We start from the raw sequence: 23,714 nt of genomic DNA, 5'->3' as shown, positions 1-23,714 counted from the left end.
GATATTTATAAAGATATTATAAAGAAAATTAAATTTTATAAACAGAAAAAAATCCCGATTCCCTAGTATCCCGACCCGATGGAGACGGAGATGGGGATAAGGAAGGGAGCGGGGAGCGGGCACGGGGGTATGCCGATATTTCCAAACCCATTGTCATCTCTACGTCATTCAGCAATTGTCAAAAAACCCTAACTATAATCCAATTTTAAAAGATGGACTTGATAAGTTGTAACATATAAATCACAGGGACGAAAGTTGTAATTTAGTCTATATAACTATTCTTCGTTTGATTTGGTAAACCTGTCTACAGATTCAATCCTGAGTTCGAAAATGGTGCATTTGCGATCGCTTATTCTTCTCCTTACAATCACACTATGGCCCTTCTCCGGACTATGCCAGGTGCTGTTTATTTGGTTGTTTATGCAGTTGGCGTTCTCTTTTTCAGTGTTTATCTTGTTTCCTAGTTCTCTGTTTGATGCTTTGAAGTTTCTCGGATACTGTTATTACGTTCAACATCTGCAACTTTGATCATATATGGACGTCTAGATTCATTCAAGCTTAGTTATTTGATGGTTAAATGTGCAGAAAATGCTTTCATACTTTTTTCTAGTTACAGGTTAGGGTCAAACATATATCTATCGGTTCTTGTAATTTCGTGACTGTTTCAATTACTTCACTTTGCTCAATAGTTAATTAAGCTAACTAGTATAAATGGTTGATTGGGGACGTGAGGACGAGCAGCAACGATTTGAGCAGGAAAATGTTAGCGATAGGAAGATGGAAAAGCAGAAAAAACTAGGGCAATTTTTGAATAAATCAGTCCCTATGCAGACTTGGTCACTTGGACAAACTCCACTAGCATTTAATTCGAATTCTGCCTGGCTGAATAAAACGAAGTGTGAACACCTATTTGTAGCAGTTGGCGCAGAGAAATTATTTGCAGACAAAGTAGAAAATACCCATTAGCTAAAACATAGGAATATTGTTGGTTAATCAGGGTGGCTTGACTTGATCAGGAGTAATTACCTCTCTTAATTCCAGTAGCCAACTGCTTGTAAGGCTTCTCTCCACATCAGCAAGGGGTTGATCTTGTATTATCATCTCAACCATCATAGACTATTTATGTTAGGGTTGATTAAAATTGAACAAAACCGATGAAATTGGTAGGGTAATGAAAGTATGAATCTATAACTCATAAATATCTTTTGTTCTAGAAAGTAACTGCAAAGAGTATGAAGATACTCTTCAAATTTGGATTATGATAAAACAACCACCGGATTCTAGCAAAATAGACAAAGACGTCATGGCCCTCACCCACGTTTTTCATTTACATACTTGAATAAAGGGCTTATTAATCATATACTTATACTTTCACAATCATATCAATTACATTGTTTTCGTTCTATTTCAATTAACTTAACTGGTGAATGGTCAATTGAAGCAAAAGCATGGGCGATAACGACTTCATGGAGAGAATGCTAACATTTCAACAGTTGATGATTCATCTTAAGGAACTTGATTTAAATTGAACGAAAAAATTGTTTTTGATATGGTTATAAGATAATGAGAGTACAAGTATAAGACTGAAAATCATTTTCTTCAAACATAATTGCAAAAAAGTGTGACGCACAAGGACATTTTTCTATATTTTACCCCAAATTTTACCAATTCCTTTTGATAGAAAAAATAGGTCTCTCATCATAGTTACACATCCAAAAATATGGTGAGCTGTTTTTGGCATGTTTGATGGTTAAGTGTATTTTACTTTGGATGATTCCTTATGTTTGTTCTAAGTTATATCAGCACTCCAAATTTTTTGTTTGTTCCAAATTACATAAGCAAACTTAGAAATTTGAAATGCAAGTGGTTAAGTTGTGAAAAAAAATCGTCTTTTCATGTTGAAGCCCTTAAACTAAGATAATAGATGTCAGTTCTTTTTTTTTCCTTTATAACAATTTTCTCCATTTAATACATACCAACTCCATCTGAAGTCCACATTTGCATTTTAAGGGTCAAATAAATTATTTTTTCGTTAACATTGATAGAATTGAAAAATATATACTTGATGTTGGACTACCACACAGGAATGACTGTGTGTGCTATGACAAGACGAACACAGTTAACTTAGCTACAGAGGTCAAGGTCTCATCACTCATCATAGTCCTCAAAGGTCAGAGTAGCCTATAGCTACAAGTCAACTTACATGTGCAAGAGAGCCATGAGCATTCAACTATAGTGAAAACACCCATATACATCTAATCATATCTTTCTGAACTCCCACCTATATAGCAAAAGATAACTATATCAAACTACTATAGACTACATGAGAAAATACTGATAGTTTTCTTAATGGGAACATTAAATAACTCATATCATATTAAACGAACGTAGAAGTTGTGTGGACTGATGACTTGTTTGGTTTTATTTCAGAGGGCGTTACTATAAAATTTGGCAAAACCACAAGTAACTTGAAAGATTCTAATTAAAATTAAATTTACAGTTTTGTGACTCTGGGCTTGGATATTGCAATTCGGAGAGTGCCTTACCATCAAAGATATTGATAAAGGGCGGCACAGTTGTAAATGCTGATCATCAGGAGGTTGCTGATGTTTATGTGGAGGATGGAATTATTGTTGCTGTCAGGCCTAATATTAAGGTAAAATTACTTGTTCCTAATATTATAGCTGTTCAATGGGAGAATTTATATGCTGCTCGAAGCCTGTTGATTACTCTTTAACAAAAAAAGGAATCAAAATCAAACTATTCCAAACATATGAGCTGGTCATATTAGACTCCTTTTGGGAACTTCGTTTTGAATCCAAATTTTCTATGTGCACTTTTTAGTTTATTTTCCAAGGATACGGGTATGGGCATACAACTATGATATGTAGAGATTCTAAAAGATGAACCTTACTAGGGTTTATTTGTGCATATGAATATATAAGTCTAAAATCCAACCAATAATAGAAAAATGTTATGTTCTTATTTAAATGTGTTGGATAAAAACACATTAAAACAGTAACTAAGCCTCCACTGTTCATATTAGTCCACATTGTGAGAAAAAGTAACTTGTTATAACGATATGTTTTCCCTTTTATTTGTAATAATGGACTTAAGTTATTTTTTATGTTATCCTTAATTTCTATTTTTTGCAAATTGTGAATTTTATCTCTTTTTGATTCAGAAAGAAGACCAAAACATCCTCTAGTGTGTCCCTATTCTTGCCCTGTGAATGGGTGGTCAATAATTCTGGGATATATGTGATGCCATATGGGTCTGCCTGTTGCTACACCCTAGAATAATTGCACCCACCCTAGAATAACTGCCCCTTAAAGCTTTCTATACGGGTTTCAACAAGGGGTAGATGTTGGTTTTGGATGTTACACAAAACGAAACACGAATACGTGTAAACAGTGGCATTTTGGCCATGATCGGGGCCACGATCGCATATGACAGATCACGTATGGGCCCAGACTTTTGGTACCATTTTTGCGATAGTGACATTTTGGTCATGATCGCAAGCCACAATCGCATGGCACAATCCATAGACCACCATGAGCCCCTTTTTTTGGGCGACTTTCATTGCGAATTTTGGTGTTTTGCTCCCATTTCGGTTGCCCGTGGCCCCTAGCTCTCCTTTGCTATATATAAGCCAATTTAGTTTTAATTTTTGATTAGTTTTTGAAAGAAAAAACTTCTTGTGTTCTTCCAAAGAGAGGAGAGCTTACTCCATCTGGCTTTCTACTAGTCTTGGTGATCATCTCTTGTAAGTTGCTTTGTGCTCTCTTTGGTTTATCAATACAAGTGATCTCTCTCCGGGTGGATGTGATCTACCTAATGGTAGTGGAACCAAATAAATATCGTGTCTTGTTACTTGCTTTACTACATTTGATATTACCTTGGATATAGCTTGTGGTTAGTATATTGTGCTTGGATAGCCATTTACTTGTTGCTAGACCCTAGATATTCCACATTTCTTGTTTGTGGTTGAACTTGCATTTGTATCTTGATGTCTTGGGACCTACGGAATCGTTTGATGGTTTGTTTGGCAAGGTTTGAACCCTTACAGTAGAAACACCCAAACTTCTTAGCTGTCAGTTAGATACAGATCCTTGATAAGCCCGAAAACATGAAAAGTTTGCCTAAGGATTTTGGCTGTGTGCTAAGAAATTTGGATTTTCTAACATCATTGGTTGACGTTGTTTATCTTTGAACTCCGTTTTGTTGTTGTGGTTACAATAGTTTGTTGCTTTGAATTTATGTATTTCAAGATAAGTTTTATATGAGCAGGTTGCTGATGGCGTCAGAGTTCTTGATGCTAAGGGAAAGTTTGTTATGCCAGGTAAAGTTTTTTTTTCATCAATAATTAAGAACTCTAGTGCACTCTAGTTAGTTTTTGAACATTTTCATTTGTCCAAATCTTTAACATGTAACTTTTTCTCGCACAATGTAGGTACACATTTTGGTTTTGTGTGTCTGATAGAATACATTTCCACCACTTTCAATGGCTAAAAGTCCGATGATAGTTCAATTTTTGTATGTGATGTGAGGGCCGTGTATAATTAGGTGTAAATGATCCGAACGTACATGAACGAGGAATTGTTCATGGTAGTTCATTTAATTTTAACCGAACACATACACATACATGGACAAGTTTTCTCGTTCGTGTTGGTTTTCCGACCTTCCTTCGCCTTGCTCATGATGACGTGGTTCAATTGGGAGAAGTTGTAGGTATTATTGCAGATCAATCTAATAGAGAACCAAGCACTCAATTAACATTAAGAACCTTTTCATACCGGCCAAGTATTTACAGGGTACCGCAAAACATGTGCGAGCCCCTTCTAATGGAAAAGTAAATTTTAATGAGGATTTAGTTCATCCAACATGTACACGTCATGGGTATCTTGCTTTTCTGTGTTCTTGGGACTTGTATGTAACTATTGAAAGTGAAGATATTAGATACAATGTGTATATTCCGCCCAAAAGTTTTCTTTTAAGAAAAAATAAGCTTGTCCGTGTTTGTTTATGCTCGTTCGTTAAGATGCTAAACGAATACAAACGAAGATAAACAACCGTAAGCGAATAGTAGCTAGTAGGGAATCGTAATGGTCACTGGGTTTGTGAGTCACAATACTGAAAGTTCACAGACTCACAATGAACATTAACGAACGGATTACTGAAAGTTCACGAGCATAACGAACGAGACCATTGTTCGTGTTAGTTCGCTTAATTAAGCAAACCAAAAATCTTGTTCATGTCATTCATTTATTAGATGAACCAACATAAACGAACTTCCTGCTAAACGGTTTATGAACGGTTTGTTGAAACATTCAGTTAGTTTACAGCCCTATGATGATGATGTGCTCCTTATGCAAGTGACTCAATAAGACAGGGGAGCGGTAATGCTTATTGCCTGGTTGCCCTCAAGGGTTTTCATATGTGTATCCCGAGTAAAAAGACCCATTTGAGCATTGGTGTGGTTTCAATTCTACCAGAACTAGTCGAGTCCCTTCTTTTTGTAATGGGGGATTTAGGGATTAACTTGGAGAAGAACTTGGAGCAAGTTTTGCACTCTATCGGGACGAGAAGTATGCCTTGGGGTTTTCTCGTTATTTTCATGGTTTTTTGTGCTAATGGGGTTTTTGACAATCAAAGATTTTTGTTGTTGAGTTGGACATTGTTCTAAAAGATGAGGCTATTATGATCAAGTCTGATAGAAAAGAGACTCTTTGATTGCTAATGAGGATCCCTTAGGGAATAGAGGTAAGGTCTGTGTACATCCTACCCGCAGACCGTACATTTGTGCGAGATTTACTTGGTCGGTTTGGTTTGGTTTGTTTGGTTCTGATTTACTTTGTTCTTTTTATCTAAGGTCATTGTTGGATGATCAGCGTCCTTTATAGTTTGAACTTGCCTTATGCAAATTATTGCATACAATATTATGACATCACTCATAATGGCTTGTGATCCTGCAGGAGGAATTGATCCTCACACACACTTGGCTATGGAGTTCATGGGTACCGAGACGATTGACAATTTTTTCAGTGGTCAAGCGGCTGCATTAGCGGGTGGGACAACAATGCATATTGATTTTGTTATTCCTGTAAATGGGAGCTTATCCAAAGGTTTTGAAGCGTATGTTGAAAAATCAAAGTTGTCTTGCATGGATTATGGTTTTCACATGGCAATCACAAAGTGGGATGATATTGTTCCCAAGGAGATGGAAATTATGGTTAATGAGAAAGGTTTGAATTTTTCAGTCATTAATACTTAATACATGTTTGTTCTTAAAGTTGCTAAGTTGTTCCTATTCTAACCTACAGGTATCAACTCTTTTAAGTTTTTCCTGGCTTATAAGGGTTCTCTTATGATCAGTGATGAGCTGCTGTTGGAGGGCCTAAAAAAGTGCAAGTCTCTTGGTGCCTTGGCTATGGTTCATGCAGAAAATGGAGATGCTGTTTTTGAAGGACAGAGAAGAATGATTGAACTTGGTATAACTGGTCCAGAAGGACATGCTCTATCAAGGCCTCCAGTGGTAAGTGACTAATCAGATATTTAAAGTTTCTCTAGTATGTAAATGAACATTTGTTAGTGTCTACCTACTCATTTAATTTCCCTTTCTTATGTTCTGGTGTGGCCTTTGATTGTGCTTGGTGCGCAAAACTGCGTACTGTTTTAAGAAGCAATTCAATTAAAAGTATATTGGTTCATGCTCCTTGTACTACTTTCAATCTCTATCTGCCGATTTAGGTGGCGTTTGGTTCGTAAATTCTGGAGGAATTTGATGGAATTGGAATGTTGAATTCCGTTGACCAAATTCTATTCCCTCGTTTCATTCATTTTACTTTAGGGAAGGAATCTTCAAAATCCATTGAATTCCACAAATAAGGGATTTTAACATATCTTGGTAATAAGGTGGTATTTTGATGGAATGGAATTTTCTAATTTCATAATCCCAAATATACCCCTTAACCCTATTATGATAAAATAGCTGCACACCTCCTCCATCGCATTGATTTTTTATTTCTCACGATCGCTTCTACGGTTCAATATCTTTTTTCTCCATGGCTTCTTCAGGTTCGATTTCCTGATTCTCTCTACTATATGCTCAATTTCTACTTTCAATTTCTGCTTCATAATATTGTTTTTTGCTTGTTTCTTTTCTGCTCCTTTTTCTGTTCATTTTTCCCTGCTCGATTTACTCGTTTTTTCCCGCTCGTTTTTACTTGTAACACCCCTAAAATAGGTGACAATTTAAACCGAATACTTAAATGGAAAGAGAGCTTAGTAAATATAAATATCACCCAATAAAGGGGAAATAGTGAAAGAGTTTACATTTGAAGAATGGATGCTAGACAACAACCTAATAATCTACACTGATTCGAAATATAGATTACACGGTGTCGCTAGAATCCTCGAAAGAATTGCATTAGTAACTTCATAATTGCACTCGAAGGTGCAAACCCAAAAAAATACCTTTATCGGCAATAATGCTCCACTCAAACCTTGGGAGCGCCACCGCTAAGGAACCTGATATACATGTCATTTGAAAAAAAGTGTTAGGCTTAATGTCTAGTGAGAACAAACAGTTATTGAATAAAGCTATTAAAATATTAAATCGGAAAACGTAGCTTTAAACAGGTTACTTTCATAGTTAACTCATACTTACCCTTGGAAGGGCGTAAAACATCCGCAGGTGACGAAAGAGACCCGATTTACCATTCGTTATGACGGAACACTATAAGCCACAAGCTAATGTTATTAGAGAATCACATATGGTATAAAACCATTGACATCAACCAAAGCCAATCATTTAGTCAATAATGATCATAAACTCGTTCACTCGGAAATTACATAATAATCACAATGCTTATTTTCGTGTTACAGTGAAGGAATGAATTGGAAATTACATAATAATCATAATACCTATTTTCAATTTATAAAAAAAGTTTTATTTCTTCACATACTATATAAGAATCGACTACTATGAACTTGAGACTTGGATCTTGAACTTGAGGCTTGGATCTTTAGCCTAGATGAGGTAAATGATCTTCGATGGATGGAAATATAGAATAAACACTAAGGAACTCGCATTCAATGATGGAGGAAGAAATTTGGGAGAGAGAGTATTGTGAGAAAATGAGAATGAAAACCCAAAAATCGGTTCTTAAAATGCTGGCAGTAGTGTCCGCTAGGTTCACCGCTTGTTAAACTAGCTAACAAACTAGCCAGAGCACTTTGAAGAAACCAAACAGTGGTATTTGCTAGTTTCACGGTTAGTTAAACTATCGAACAAAGTAGCTCTGAAACTAGGCCGAGCACTTTGAATGAAATCAAACAATGGTGTTCGCTAGTTTCACCGCTAGTTAAACTAGCGAACAGACTAGCTCTAAAACTAACTTGGCCCACTTTTCCAACCTTATCCGTTCATTTCCTTGAGTTTTGAAGCGCCAACACTAAAACACCAAGAAACATTCAAATAGAGCTTAAGCACTAAAGGACTACATTTATAGATGAACTCAAAATAAAAGATAGTAACGAAAATTTCGGGCGTTACATTACTAATAACAGATTTTTCTCCTCGGTTTTTTTCTTGCTCGATTTACTCCTTTTTTTGCTCGTTTTTACTAATAACAGATTTTTCTACTCGGTTTTTTTCTGCTCCTTTTTTCCTGCTCGATTCACTCGTTATTTTCTGCTCGTTTTTACTAATAATAGATTTTTCTATTTTATTTTTTCTGCTCAATTTTTTTTCTTGCTCAATTTTTTTCTGCTCGATTTCTTTATGATGACTACCTCAAACTCGATTTTTTTCTGCTCAATTTTTGTTCTTGCATTAATAAACTTTTGTTCTAATTTGTTTATGTGTTTGTGTGTCATTAGGGATGTTGTGTATTTTATACTTTTTACACATTAAATGATTATTTTATTAAAGTATCTTTAGTTTGATTTTTTTTTATTTTTCAAAAAAGGGTATTTTGGTCATTTACCAACATTTCATTCCAATTCAAAAGCTACATTCTGTGAACCAAACAGACAGATTCCAATTCCTCTAACAGATTCCATTCCAATGTCTGCCAACCAAACAAGTGGTCAAATCTGACAACATTCCATTCCAATTCCTTCAGGTGGCGTTTGGTTCGCAGAATGTTTTTGGATGAAATGAAATCTGTTAAAGGAATTTGACTTTGAAGGAATTGGAATGGAGTGCTGTCAGGTTTGACCACCTGTTTGGTTGGCAGACATTGGAATGGAATCTGTTAAGGAATTGGAATATGTCTGTTTGGTTCACAGAATGTAGTTTTGGAATTGGAATGAAATGTTGGTAAATGACCAAAATGTCCTTTAATGAAAATTTTAATTTTTCTAAAAATAAAAATACTTCAATAAAATAATTTATTTAATATGTAAAACAATATAAAATACACAACCCAAATATAACCATAAGCCAAATGATGTTACTAAATCAACGGTGGTCGGCACTGGTTCAGATCGGTGGTGGTCCACGGTGGTTCGGATCGGTAGTGGTCCATAGTGGTTCGGATGGCGGTGGTCGACAGTGGTTCAGATCGATGGTGGCCTGCCGTGGTTCAGATGGAGGTGGTCAGTGGTGGTTTAGATGGATGGTGGTTCACATCAGCAGTGGTTCAGATTGGTGGTTGTTCAAACGGGCGGTGTCCGGCGGTGGTTCAGATAGGTGGTGGTCGGTAGTGGTTCAGATCGGTGGTGGTCGGTAGTGGTTCAGATCGGTGGTGGTCCGTGGTGCTTAAGGTAACGGTGGTCGGATGTGGTTCAGATCAGTAGTGGTTCAGATCGGCGATGGATCAAATCGGTGGTTGTACAAATCGGTGATCAGTGATGGTCGGGGTGGTTCAGATCGGCGGTGGCCGGCGGTGATTCAAATCGGTAGTAGTTGGCGGTGGTTCAGATCGATGGTGGTCCATGGTGGTTCAGATGACGATGGTCGACAATGGTTCAGATCAACGGTGGTTCAGATGGCGGTGATCGACGGTGGATTAGATCGGTGGTGGTTCATATCGATAGTGGTCGACGGTGGTTCAAGATCGGTGGCGGTCGGCGGTGGTTCAGATGAGTGGTGGTCGGCGGTGGTTCAGATGGCGGTGGTCGGCGGTGATTCAGATCGGCGCTGGTCGAACGTGGTCGATGATGGTCATATTGGGTTTTATGAGATTAGGGTATATTGGGTTAAGGGCATATTTGATATTATGAAAATAGAGAATTCCATTCCATCAAAATACCATGTAGTTGCTAAGGAATGCTAAATTCCTTTATTTGTGGAATTTGTAGGATTTTGAAGATTCCTTTCGTAAAAAAGAATGAACCAAACGTGGGAATGGAATTTCTTCAATGGAATTCAAGATTCCAATTCCATTACAATCTGCGAACGAGACGCCCTTGAAAGTCAAATTCCTTTGACAGATTCCATTCCATCAAAATACATGTTAGATGTGGCTTTAATTGAATTAGTTTGTTTTGTTTTTCTGATTACGTGTCTTGACTGTTACCTATAAATAGGTTGGGTTATTCTCATTTGTAAAGATAATCCCAATTTCGTAAATAAGATTCCTTTAATTTCTCAATTCTTTCAAAATTCTCTCCATCGCTTTATCTAATTTCTTGACAAACTGGTATTAAAGTGTGGTGAGCAAAGGAATGCTTTTATTGGTTCTGGATCTTTTTTTCTTTCGGTTCTTGTTCTCTGCGATTGATCAAGTCGACTCGTTTTCTGAAATCGCTTCATTGCTTTCGTTAATCGTCTTTATGTGGGCAATCAATTGGGTCTATTTTGGTGTTCGATTCAAGGTGGAGCTTCTCGATTCTGAAATTGATGGTGTAAATCGACAGATTCAGCAGTCAATTTGAGGAAAACGGCAACAACAGTTAAATCGCGTCAATTCATCGGTCTAAAGTGATTCTTCTTCAATCGATTTCGTTGTTGAGTGTTTCAATTGATGGTATCGACTTGTGTCCAACAATCGAACCTGATGTTTTGATTTCTTGAACGATCGATTTTTGGGGATCAATTTCTTGGATTACCGATTTTTAACAGCCAATTTAGAAATTGTCGACTCTTTTGAAAATTAGTTTGGATATTTGTTCTTGATTGCTCAACATTGAATCTTGTACCATAGTTCTTTCAAGATTTCCAGAAAATGCCTCCACAAATGATCAAGATAGACAAGTTTCAAGAAAGAACAACTTCAACTTATGGAGAATAAAGATGAGAGCTCTCCTAAAACAACAAGGCATCTGGATTCCGTTGGCTGGTGAAAGGCCTGAAGGGATGGCTGAATTTGAGTTTGCACAACAAGATGAGAAGACTCACTCTACCATCTTGTTGTCTTTGGCAAATGAGGTGATTTATGAAGTCGCCAATGAGGAGATTGCTGCGTCCCTTATGGCAGAAACTAGAGAGTCTCTACATGACCAAGTCTTTAACGAGCAAGTTGTCCGAACACGTGGAGTACGAGTTAAATGGTCCTGATGAAGGCGAGAATATTGCTGCGCAGTAACTCGCCTCAACCAGAACCTGTTGTGCCTGAAAATCAGCACCAACCTGTAGAATTTCGATCTATAGCATTAGATAAGCCCCGAAGACAAGTTGGTAGGCCAATTCGATATGGTTTTGATGACATGGTGGACTATGCTCTACAAGTTGCTGAAGAAATGGAGTTCTTTGAGCCATCTACTTACAAAGAAGTAATCACAACGAAGGAGGCTGATGTGTGGATAGCAGCCATGAGCGAAGAGATGAAATCCCTTCACAAGAATAGAACTTGGGAGTTAGTAAATTTACCTCAAGGTAGAAAAGTTATGAATTGTAAGTGGATCTTTAAGCGGAAAACGGGGCTGCCAGGAGCTGAAAGTGTGAGATACAAGGCACGTATGGTGGCTAGAGGTTAATACCCAAGAGCAAGGGGTTGATTATAATGAAATTTTCTCGCCGGTGGTGCATTATACATCCATTTGGGTGTTGTTGGCACTAGTAGCACAAGCAAATTTGGAGTTGGAACAATTGGACGTCAAAACAGCTTTCATACATGGTGAGCTTGAAGAGGAAATCTATATGAGTCAATCGGAGGGTTTTGTAGCTCAAGGTAAAGAAAACTATTTTTGTAAGCTCAAGAAATCTCTTTATGGGTTAAACCAATCTCCAAGACAGTGGTATAAACGTTTTGACAGCTTTATGGTGAGTCATGGTTTTACTAGAAGCCCTTATGATTGATGTATATATCATAAGAAAGGTGTTGATGGGTCACATGTGTATCTGCTACTTTATGTGGACGTTATGTTAGTAGGGGCTCGTGATATGGCTGAAATTAAGAAGTTAAAAGGACTCCTTAATTCTGAGTTTGACATGAAGATTTGGGGGCTGCTCGAAAGATTCTCGGTATGGAGATTATCCGAGATAGATCTAGACGTAAACTTTTCTTGTCACAGAAAAGTTACATTTTGAAGATACTTTCTCGATTTGGTATGGCTTCTGGAAAGCCTGTGAGCACATCTTCATCGGCAAATTTCAGATTGTCAGTGGCTTTGGCACCTCAAACCGAGGCTGAGATGGAGTATATGAGCAAAGTTCCTTATTCTAATGTTGTAGGAAGTCTTGTGTATGTCGTCATGGTCTGCACTAGACCTGACACAGCTCATGCTGTTAGCGTTGTTTCACGTTACATGGCTAATCCGGGAAAGAACGTTGGGTTGCCATGAAACGTATTTTTCGTCATCTCAAAGGCAGAGCTGATGTAGGTCTCATTTATGGAGAAGGAGATTGTATTGTGGCTGGATTTTCGAATTCTGATTATGCAGCTGACCTTGACACACGGAGGTCATTAACGGTATGTGTGTTCACTGTTGGAGATGCCTTAGTGAGCTGGAAAGAGACGTTACAGCCGTCTGTTGCTTTGTCTACAACAGAGGCTGAATATATGGCTCTTACGAAGGCTGCAAAAGAAAGGATTTGGCTGAAAGGTTTGCTTGGAGATCTTGGGTTTCATCAAGATCAGACTGTAGTTTTTTGTGACAGCCTGAGTGCTCTTTGTCTTGCAAAAGACCAGGTCATCATGAGAGAACGAAACATATAGATGTTCGTTAGAAAGGAGAATTAAAGTGAAGACTGATGACAATCCAACTGATGCATTGACGAAACTCGTTTCTTTAAATAAGTTTAGGCATTGTTTAGATCTCCTAAACATTGATAGCTGGAAGTAAAATTTTTCTGTACTAGAATTAAAGCCAAGGTGGAGATTTGTTAGATGTGGCTTTAATTGAATTAGTTAGTTTTGTTTTTCTGATTGCGTGTCTTGACCATTACCTATAAATACGTTAGGTTATCCTCATTCGTAAAGATAATCCCAATTTCGTAAAAATGAGATTCCTTCAATTTCTTAATTTTCCAAAATTCTCTCTATCGCTTTCTCTAATTTCTTGACAATACATTTTGTGAACCAAACGCCACCTTAGTTTTTACCTTTTTGCCTCTCCAAGGATACTTGAAAACATGTTGGTAGTGCAGGTTCTTCTTTTCAAGCTTTACTGTTGGGTTTTTTATTCATATGGTGATTTAATGGAATTGTGATTCTATTTGGATCCATCATTACTCATTACCTTCCCTGGCATTCAAGATGTTAAATTTACGACAGCTTGTTTATGTTAGCATAGTCATTGGTAGATCATTGATGCATTTGATCGGAAGATTCCACTGTATATACTGTGAAAGGATCCTAGTACTGAATTACCTTCATCCTTTAGTTGCCTATAATGGTGCACAGGTGTTACATATGCCTTCCATACTCAACCGGGCAGAACCTTCTGATAATTTTGTGTTAAAGTTTGGGGGGGGGGGAATAAAATGACGGAGATGAGTGGGATTTTCTTCCTTAACAGCGAAGTCATTTCATGGCCATCAAAAGGTGGTCATTCAACAAAGATTTGTTTATGCTCCCTACTGATGCAGCAAGGGCTAGTAAATCTAATGTACACCAATGATCAAATATTAAATCGGATGATTACAAATTGTTCTCATTCATTGTACAATTAAAGACTCATCTGCTGTTCCTCAACAACTCAGTAGTAGAGTGGTCAGTTGCATATAAATTACTTGTTTGCTCGGAACAGTTGAACCTAATGTTCTAACTTTGTTTCAAAGGAATGAAAGTATAGAGTGTTGGAGATAATTTCACAAACCAAACACACACAAGGCCCAAGTCAATGCTAACAAATGTGTGTAAGTGAAGATGCAACAACAATATGGATATACTTGGATCCCGATATATTCAAAGGTACAAACCAAGATGATAATGCACAACAATATCGATAACCAACAAATAAATGCAAGGAAATCACAAACAATACGATGATTATGTGGTTCCACTATCATGAGACTGTGTACATCCACATAGGAGGGACAAAACTTTGTATTTTGACGATCAAACAGAGGGAAGATTGCAATAGAGTTTACCTTTAACAATGATCAAGAATCACAAGGTTAAACTCTTCAAATGTCACCAAAACATCTGCCCAAAATTGCCAATGAGAAGAAAGAACTGAAGAACTTACAGAACAGGGAACCCTAGGTCTAGATTTATCGCAGGGGGTCCTGTGTGGTTGTGCCTGCGATCCTGCTACATGTCATGATAGAATCTCAGGATAGCATCAGAGATGTGCCAAGTCCCAACTTTCCCTCACGATCCTTGGGCACTATCGTGCCATTTGTTACGATAGATCAGCACTGAAATGCCAGAAATCGATGTGCGGTTGGGTATCACAGTTTTCAACATCCAATCCACATATATATATATATATATATATATATTCAAGTCTTCCTGTTGCTTATACGAAACTCCCTTCTATCACCAAATCATCACCCCTAAATGCAACACCGTTTATGTATTTGAACCCTGTTCTTGGATCACTAAACCACACCCATTAGTACAGTACCAGTAATAATGGTTCAAACTCCCTTCTATCACCAAATCATCACTCCTTAATGCAACAGCGATGATATATTCAAACTCCGTTCTTGGATAACTAAGCCATCACCCATTAGTACAATAGGTTCAAACTGGCAAATGCATGTAAGGTCAAGGAGTAACGAGACATATCATCCATTTTGACTTTTACTAGAACAAAATTCATTGAGGATGTGACTCTATCCATTTATTGAATCACGAAATTTCAACCTGCCTTTGGTATGCTCCCTTTCCTGAAAACAAATTGCTGGAGAACCCAAATTATGCCAATAACTACATTTACGTCAGCCCGTCTCACATCCATATGTTAAGTGTGCCTCCATTGATCTTGGATCGAACTTCCTCAAACATTCTCAAGTGTTTGCAAGAATAAAAGTGGTTATTAAGCCTCGATTAATATCCCTTCCTCTGGGTATTCACCATGAGCCTCACATCTTTTATACCTTGCTTTAATTTAAAGTGTGCTATATTCTCTTCACTAGAATAGCATGTGCCCCATAAGATACTTCTCGTCTTTAAATGAGTTTTTGCCATTCATTTTCTCAATTTCTTGAAAGACAAGCATGGAGCTTTTACTTGATTAGTATCATCTTGTAATGCACTAATTTTCTATGCCTGGACCAGATTCATTGCTGCCCAGGAAAAACTAATTCTTCTTTTGGTAACATTGGTCAATGTTCTTGCAGCTGGAAGGAGAGGCTACAGCTCGAGCAATTCGTTTGGCCGCTTTTGTGAATACACCGTTGTACGTTGTTCATGTCATGAGCTCTGATGCAATGGAAGAAATAGCACGGGCTCAAAAATCAGGTTTGTAAATGAAAAGGGAAAGAGACCTAGAACAATGTAGATGACACATTAATGGATTGAGATATAAACTCTAGAAAGCATAGAACATATATAAAATTATATAGGTAACAATCATGAAGGTAGAGCATTAATGTCAAACGTGCCAAAATTGCACATATGTATCACGCTGAGCCCTAAGGAAGAGCTTACTCAAGATATTGGGTCTCTTGAGTGGACCTAAATTGGCTCAATAGAAAGAGGCTCGTAAGAAGTATCAACCATCTTATGAGCAAATGAAAATCAACTAAAATATGTTTGTTTCATCATGAAAGTTATGGTTCATGAAAATGCACTTCAACGCCTCATATTGCATCTACATCAAAGAAGATGAGAAACCATCAAGCTCCCAAACCAAATGTCAAACACAGGTTAACTTTTGTAAGTACATGCCAGGGATGGGCTGATACTCGGATATTTTCACTAAAGAAGGAATGCACATACCTGTGAAGGGTCTGCTTGAGTGTACCGTACTCCTCGGTGCAAGGTCCATCAAAGACATACCTTTGAGGCCATGCCTCCGGTGAGGCCCTTCAACTTTGATGGGGTGTGCGCCTTTGTGTTTGAGACACAATGTACTAGAATCATTTCCATCTTATGAACCATTGTATTGAATCAAAAGATATTGTCTCAGGTCCTTTTGATTTAAATAAATTTTCAATTGTCATTCTAGCCTACTCTATCGGGTCACTCCCTCTTCCTCACTTCATGTCTACTTGTGCATCTTCATCCCTTTACTTTTCGTAGCTTCTGTTTATGTTTATCGTGTAGAGGTTAATGGAATGTCAGTGGTAATATACTGTTAAAGTTGATGTTTAAATTTAATATCAATGGCGTTCTCTATAAATGATTGGATGTTACTTGTCAGTGATTAACTAATGCAAGTGTTAATTGATGTGAATATTAATGGTAAATGGATAAATCTGGCCCCATCCCCTGTTTCTGCCTACGTATTTTCAGTTGATGCTTTTTAGTTAAAGGTCAATGATTTGAACTTCACACAATATACACCTATGCGTACATAGATGCATATATGAATATACACACAAACATATATATATATATATATATATATATATATATACTTCACATATAAGCATATATATTATTGATAACGGTAGTACTGATCTCAATCATATAATTATAAATTAATTTTAGTTGATTCGTTAATAACTTAAATATGTACTTATGCCTTTTAACCCCTTTTATTGATTCTTTCAGTGTGTTTGTGTGTATGAACTATTTGAAAGACATGTTCCTCACTCAGATGACTCATGTCTCTTGCCTTGCACCTCGTCCCTAGGACCCTATGAGGCCTTTTCACCCCATGTCTTAAATATACTATCTCCTTCTTACACTTCCATGTCCAGCCAATAAAATGGCTAATGATGAGTGGCAACCTAAGCAAATCATTGTACAGAAAAGCTTTCATCACTGTGTACTCCAGTCTCAAAATTTCCCTTAACCATCAACCCCTACTTTAGCTATGGTTTAAACATACATCTCATCAATCCTTTGCTTCACCTTCTTGGTGATGTGTCAGTAAGTAGGCATATTTCCACTGCAGCTGATAGATTATTTTGAAATATCACATGAACACCACAGTTTGGAAAACTACTGGATTGTACCAATAGTTAGCAGCAGCCTTTAGTAGCCAATTAGTCAGTCTGTGGTTAGTGAAGATTCTGCAAGAACAAATGAATTGATTCAATCTGATAGAAACTATTGTATTACAAGGCAAACTCATCTTCATGTAATGTTTGTCATTTTCTGGGTATTTTCGATGAAGCAGTGTTGTTTAATTAATATAATATATATTATTTAAAAACAGGTTTAACAATATTTATAGGAATACCTCTAACTATCTGTCATCTTTTTGCTATCCTTTTTTCTTAAGCATCTATCTATTAATCTTGATTTCCAAAGCTAATGTTATGGACATTTATAGTATTCTCTTTTGTAATTTATCATGAGAAAAAGGGGTAATGAGTTATTTTGCTCCCCAAATAAAAATCCTTGTTAAGCCTCATAAAATTTGACTGAAAAACATATAGCATACTCATTTAACAAACTTAAAGTAGTACATCTGGTTATTGGAAATGCTAGTGTTCTTGCATAAAAGAAAAACACCCAAGAAGATTATATAGAATCTTAAAGAAAATGAACTAGAGAAAAACAAAATTCTTCATTTAGATGAGAAGATTTTACTCAAAAATTTCTTATTTCAATATGCATGGCTTCCCGGAGGTATTGCAGATGGTAAACGTACTTAGTTGGCTGTTTGACTAGAATACAGCGCCACATGTTTTCTTTTTCATAAAATAATTCCTTAATTACATCATGCGGCAGCTATAGCATCTTTACTGCTGACGTGAACTCAGAATATTTGTGTGCAAGTAATTATGCTGGGTAGGTAGTAAGTGGTGCACATCACCTTGTGGAAATGCATACTCCTATTTTAGACATGTATACACTTTCCAATTCAAAATCAATGTACATGTCACAAATTTTAAGTTCCCATTCTTAACATTTTACATCACTTATCGAGTTTTCCTAACAATATCAATCATTTCATCTCTATAATAGTTGGAAGTTAGTCGTATAACATCAAATATCAAATTGGAACTCTTTTTGAGATGGAGGTCTCTCAATGCTTTCTGTTACCATATCCTGATTTGTAGGAGAAGTGATGGCAGCTCTTATGGATTTGATGCTTTGTTTGTTCCCAATTTAGAAGATTGCAGGATTACAATTATCTTACCTTTTCTATTTCTTTTGAACTACAGGGCAAAAAGTTATTGGAGAGCCTGTGGTTTCTGGATTAATTCTTGATGATTCTGTCCTCTGGGATCCTGATTTCGTAACAGCAGCAAAGCAAGTGATTATCCTTTTATAATTTACTGCTTCCTTTTAAAAAAATATCATTCTTTCAGTTGTTAATTTGAATAACCGAGTTTTCCTTTAGGTTTGTCATGAGCCCTCCAATAAGAGCATTAGGGCATGGGAAAGCACTTCAAGCAGCATTATCTACTGGAGTTCTAAAGGTTTTATTGACACAAACTGGTTAATGTTTACGTTTTACAAGCATACAGGATAAGCACACTTGGCTGATTTCCTATGACTGTCTAGTTTAATATTTTGTCCCCTTGGCATCTAAGAACTAATTTTGTAATGTATTATCGATGAAAGTGACTCATAGACTATGCTGTTAATTGCAGTGCTATAGCGGTGAAATAGCGATGCTATAGCAGTCCTAGAGTTATAGCGGTTCCGCTAATAACGGCGCTAATCACCGCAATTGGGCCGCAATCTTGACTTGCAAGGTGTGAAAACCGCAATTAGGAGTTGGGCCTTAAGTTGGCCTTTTAAAAGGTTTAGAGAAGTCGATTAAGGGATTACGAGGTAGGGGGTGATTTTTATTTGCAATATTGGTGTGTAAACTTGCTATTCCTCTCTCATCTCTTCTATTTCAGTCTATATTTTGCATCTTCTCTTCACAACAACATTGTCTTCCAATATTGATTGCTCATCTCTTCTATTTACCTGTTCTTATGTTCGTCTTCAAAATATATATTATGTTATGCATCTATTCATACATTTATATATAATTGTAATGATTACATGAACCGCTATATGTGGAGGGTTATACCACTGCTTTACCATCGTGATAACCGCTATATCAAATCACGGTCCTGACTGCTATTTCAAATTTTGACCACTGTAACAACATAGCTCAGATCCAGTGGTCCGTATGGGGTCAACAAAGATTGGGTTGGCACTACCTTAGGGCAATTTAGGGGCTGTTTGTTTGCCACTGAATCATCTGATTCAGACCCACATCTGATTTGGTTCGATGTGGGTGTTGTTTGGTAAAAAGAAACCTTTGAATCGATCAACAAGCCTCCGAATCGGCCGGGACTAAAGGCGAAGGCCTCCCATTCAGCGCTCCAATATTCCACATTTTCCCTATTCAGCTACTGCTCCATCATCCCATCCACCCTGGTCCAACTGCTTGTCCCTCTGTTTCTTTGCCATTGTCTTTGGCTGCTGTTAGGGTTGTCAGTTTGGCAATTTGTTAGGGTTAGGGTTAGGGATTTGGTTGGGAGTAGAGAGATAAAGAGTCATCAGGGTGTTTCAAGGTAGGGTTAGGGATTTTTACTTTTTGATTTTAAAATTTATATTTAAATTATATACTATTTAATTGGACAAAAGAAAATTAAATCCGACTTATTAATTCAGAATTAATGTTAAATTAATTTATAAGTAGGTGAATTTATCAAATTGTGTATTGAAAGCGTAAAATGGTTATTTTTGTCAAAAGGTCGTTACATTCTACACCAAATCATACATAATCATACATGACCTCTAAAGTACATGTTGTATTTGGAATGAACATATGTTTCTCTATGGTTACATAGCTGTTTTAATTTTGCAGCTTGTAGGAACAGATCACTGCACTTTCAATTCTACACAGAAATCTCTTGGAATTGATGATTTTCGCAAAATACCAAATGGTGTCAATGGTAAATACAGGTTCTAGTGCCTCCCGAGTCCTTTCTCATGGCTTAAACATGAATTTTTTTAACTGAGCTACATACTAACAATTACACAGGTCTTGAGGAAAGGATGCATCTTGTTTGGGACACAATGGTGGTATGATAAAGTCAATTCATTTCTTAATCTGTATAGAATCTTTTCAGTTCAATATCCACATAAATTGGTTTTCTACTTGGTGCTTCCAGGAATCTGGCCAAATATCTGCAACTGACTATGTCCGTGTAACAAGTACAGAATGGTAAAACAATTTCCTCCTATGTCTACTGTATTATCATTTTTGATCTCTCTATTTATTCAATAATTTTCTAGAATCTAGAAGATGCTGTTTTATGTTTAGAAACTGATTCAAACCAACTCCGGATTGATTGAGATAAAGTTTGAATTTTTCAGTGCCAAGTTATTTAATATATATCCGAGAAAAGGGGCTATACTTGCTGGATCAGATGCGGATATAATCATATTCAATCCAAATTCAACCTTTCAGATTAGTGCCCATTCTCATCATTCTAGATCAGATACAAATGTCTATGAGGGAAGATCAGGGAAGGTAATTCCATTTGGTTTTTTACAAATTGCATTTTTAGGTATAGCGATATACTGACCCCATAAAACTTAACTGTGACCAAATGATATCAACTCTATCCACTTGCATGATTGATTCCAACCATACACATATAGACTACATATTTTCAAGTATATCAGGATCATCGTGCAAAATTTTTTCAATGTGAATGTTGAATCATGGAGCATCGTTCCACTGACATGCAGGAGCCTTGGTGCACTAGGTCTACTTTTATTATTTGATAGCTGCATGATTAAGAGCCCTTGTGGTTCAACATGCAAATATTAAAACTAAAGTTAGTTTAAGTTAAAACTCGTATCTTGCTCTTAATTTGAAACATTCAAACCTTTTCATTTGCATCTTTGGAACTGCTTAGTAAACACTTATTGTCACTTACTGGGTAAGAGATGATGGTTTTTGCCAACAATCTTATCGGGTCATTTTAATACATTTTTACTAATCGAGAATCTCACCCGGTAAATGAGGGTGGTGACTTTTACCTGGTTAGCGCTTACCAGATAAGAGACGCTTATATTGTGATATTTTGATGACCAAGAATCTTACCCAGTAAATGAGTAGTGAATTTTATATGGTTAGCTCTTACTAGGCAAGAGACGCTTATATACTATTTTAGTGACTGAGAATTTTTACGGGTAAGTTAATTGCTTACTCAGTTAGTGTTGATAAACGGCCTCTTACTCTCCCAAAGAACACCATATATTTTGTAGTTAATTTAGGATGTGATTTGGGTTAATTTGGTTTTCTTGTTATTTGAAAGTGTTAGATATACCTACTTATATATGTATATATAAAATATATGGTTCTCAATAATTGTCAGGGGAAGGTTGAGGTAACAATTGCTGGGGGAAGGATTGTATGGGAAAATGAAGAACTGAAAGTAGTTCCTGGATCTGGCAGGTACATATCAATGCCTCCTTTCAATTATCTTTATCATGGTATTAATAAAGCAGATGCAAACTACCTTACCTCCCTTAAAGCTCCCGTAAATCGCATATGATGCATCCTTTGAGGTCGAACCGACTACCGTTACTGATAATATATATGAATACGAAACCATTCAAAACTACACTAGAATTGCAAACATCTCACTGTGAATAGAATAATGTTGGTGTCATTTCTGTAAGATAGTTTTTATATCTTGGAAACCCTATGATTGACCTCAAACATAAAATGTATACATTTTATATTTTGTCTTATGTAATCTTGCACCATACATTATGTAGTTTGCTTTTGAATGTTGAAAGATCCCATTTATATGTAGCAAGGGTATTTGGTCGAAGTCACTAGACATGTGAGCGAAACCTACAACCGGCACTTGTCATGAGAATAGTCTGGGATTACCCGTTTTCAAAAATACGGTTTTTTATACGGAGAATGATAGAATAAAATGTCTACTTTTATATGCATACATGCATTTTCACAATTTTGAACCTGGCATACAAGTAGTTGGTCCTTTCTTTATACGGCGAAACTATGTGTTACGACGATTCCATCATGTGAAGGTTAAGTATAAAAGTGGCCATGGTAAAACATTTTGTTTTCTTTCCCCATTTAGAAAGTAAGAAGAATAAAAAGACGGTCCTTAGTTCCAAAATAAGTGTGTATATTTTTATTAATGTTTGTGTCAAAATAAATGTCCACTTTTAAAAAGTAGATAACTAAATATCCAAATATGTCCTTAATTAATCATAAATATTTAAAAGTTGATATGATAGATGTATTATAAAGTTATCAATTGATTAACTAAAAGATGTAATAATTATTCATGTCTATAGCTATGTCATTGCAATTGTGGACACTTAGGGGCCGTTTACCAACTCTTACCGGGTAGTGCTGTCTGGCTAAGAGTGTTTAACCCGAGTAAGTGCTGTCCCGGTTAAGAGTGTTTATCAAATGCTTTTGGTAAGTGCTTACCAACAATACAATGACCATTATAACCATATTTGTAATTATATGTTGAATAATATATGATTATTTTTGTTATTAATAGTTTAATGGAAGAAAAAAAATTGCATACGTTAAATAAATGCTTACCAATAAAAATAATATCATTTTACTTATTTTCATATAATTAACTTTCAATATGAGAACAAAATACAATTTTCATACTTCAAATTAAAAAAATATATATATATATATATATATATATATTATTAGTCGTTCATGCTTAAATACAAACGGGATATGAAACGTTAATACCAAAAGAAATTGTTTGTTTTTCATCCTAGACAAGAAAAATTAATTTGAAGCATTTGAAAACAGCTGAGTCGCAATCTGACCCCGTAGATTAGCCATATATCTATTGTCTTGAGAAGCCCCCATACTTCAACGACTTCTTCTCCAATGCTTCCTCCATATTGCTCTTCAGCAGTAAACATGGCGTTCTCATCATATTGCATAAACAGTTGATCTTGGATATTACGTCTTCTTATGAAATTATGGATTGCAAAACAAGCAACTACTACCTCTATTTGTTTTGGATAAGGATAATAACTCATTTGCTTCAGAATTGGGAATCTTGCTTTCAAGACGACATATGCACGTTCAATAATGTTTCTAAGTTGTGCATGTGCATGGTTAAAATTTTCTTCTTTAGTTACCGCATGTCGGCGTCGAAAATCAGCTAACCAATACCGTCTATTGCGATATGGAGTCAAAAATCCCTGGGTATTCGGGTATGCAGCATCATAGAGATATCTGCATTTACAAATATACTTAAAAGAAGACAGAAAAATGAT

General features: G+C 36.4%; 1 protein-coding gene across 1 annotated transcript; it reads left to right on the top strand.

The window, feature by feature from the left end:
• Positions 1-324: 324 nt before the first annotated feature.
• LOC112529157 (dihydropyrimidinase) lies at positions 325-22,236 on the top strand. Its single transcript, XM_025140255.1, has 13 exons — positions 325-399; positions 2,501-2,656; positions 4,291-4,342; positions 5,976-6,245; positions 6,324-6,535; positions 15,680-15,800; positions 18,623-18,710; positions 18,802-18,880; positions 20,272-20,359; positions 20,449-20,489; positions 20,579-20,631; positions 20,784-20,940; positions 21,794-22,236. The coding sequence occupies exons 1-13, from the start codon at positions 331-333 to the stop codon at positions 21,971-21,973; spliced, it is 1,566 nt and encodes a 521-aa protein (XP_024996023.1). The 5' UTR covers positions 325-330; the 3' UTR covers positions 21,974-22,236.
• Positions 22,237-23,714: the final 1,478 nt, after the last annotated feature.

This window comes from Cynara cardunculus, assembly GCF_001531365.2.
Source record: "Cynara cardunculus var. scolymus isolate 2C chromosome LG 16, CcrdV1, whole genome shotgun sequence".
Taxonomy (NCBI): domain Eukaryota; kingdom Viridiplantae; phylum Streptophyta; class Magnoliopsida; order Asterales; family Asteraceae; genus Cynara; species Cynara cardunculus.
The sequence above is the reverse complement of the archived record's forward strand: the minus strand, read 5'-3'. Positions and strand labels throughout refer to the sequence as shown.

Coding starts and splice junctions, on each gene's coding strand:
- LOC112529157 (XM_025140255.1), top strand. CDS start 331: ATGGTGCATTTGCGATCGCTTATTCTTCTCCTTACAATCACACTATGG. Junction 400..2,500: donor CCTTCTCCGGACTATGCCAG/GTGCTGTTTATT, acceptor TTAAATTTACAG/TTTTGTGACTCTGGGCTTGG. Junction 18,881..20,271: donor TATCTACTGGAGTTCTAAAG/GTTTTATTGACA, acceptor TTAATTTTGCAG/CTTGTAGGAACAGATCACTG.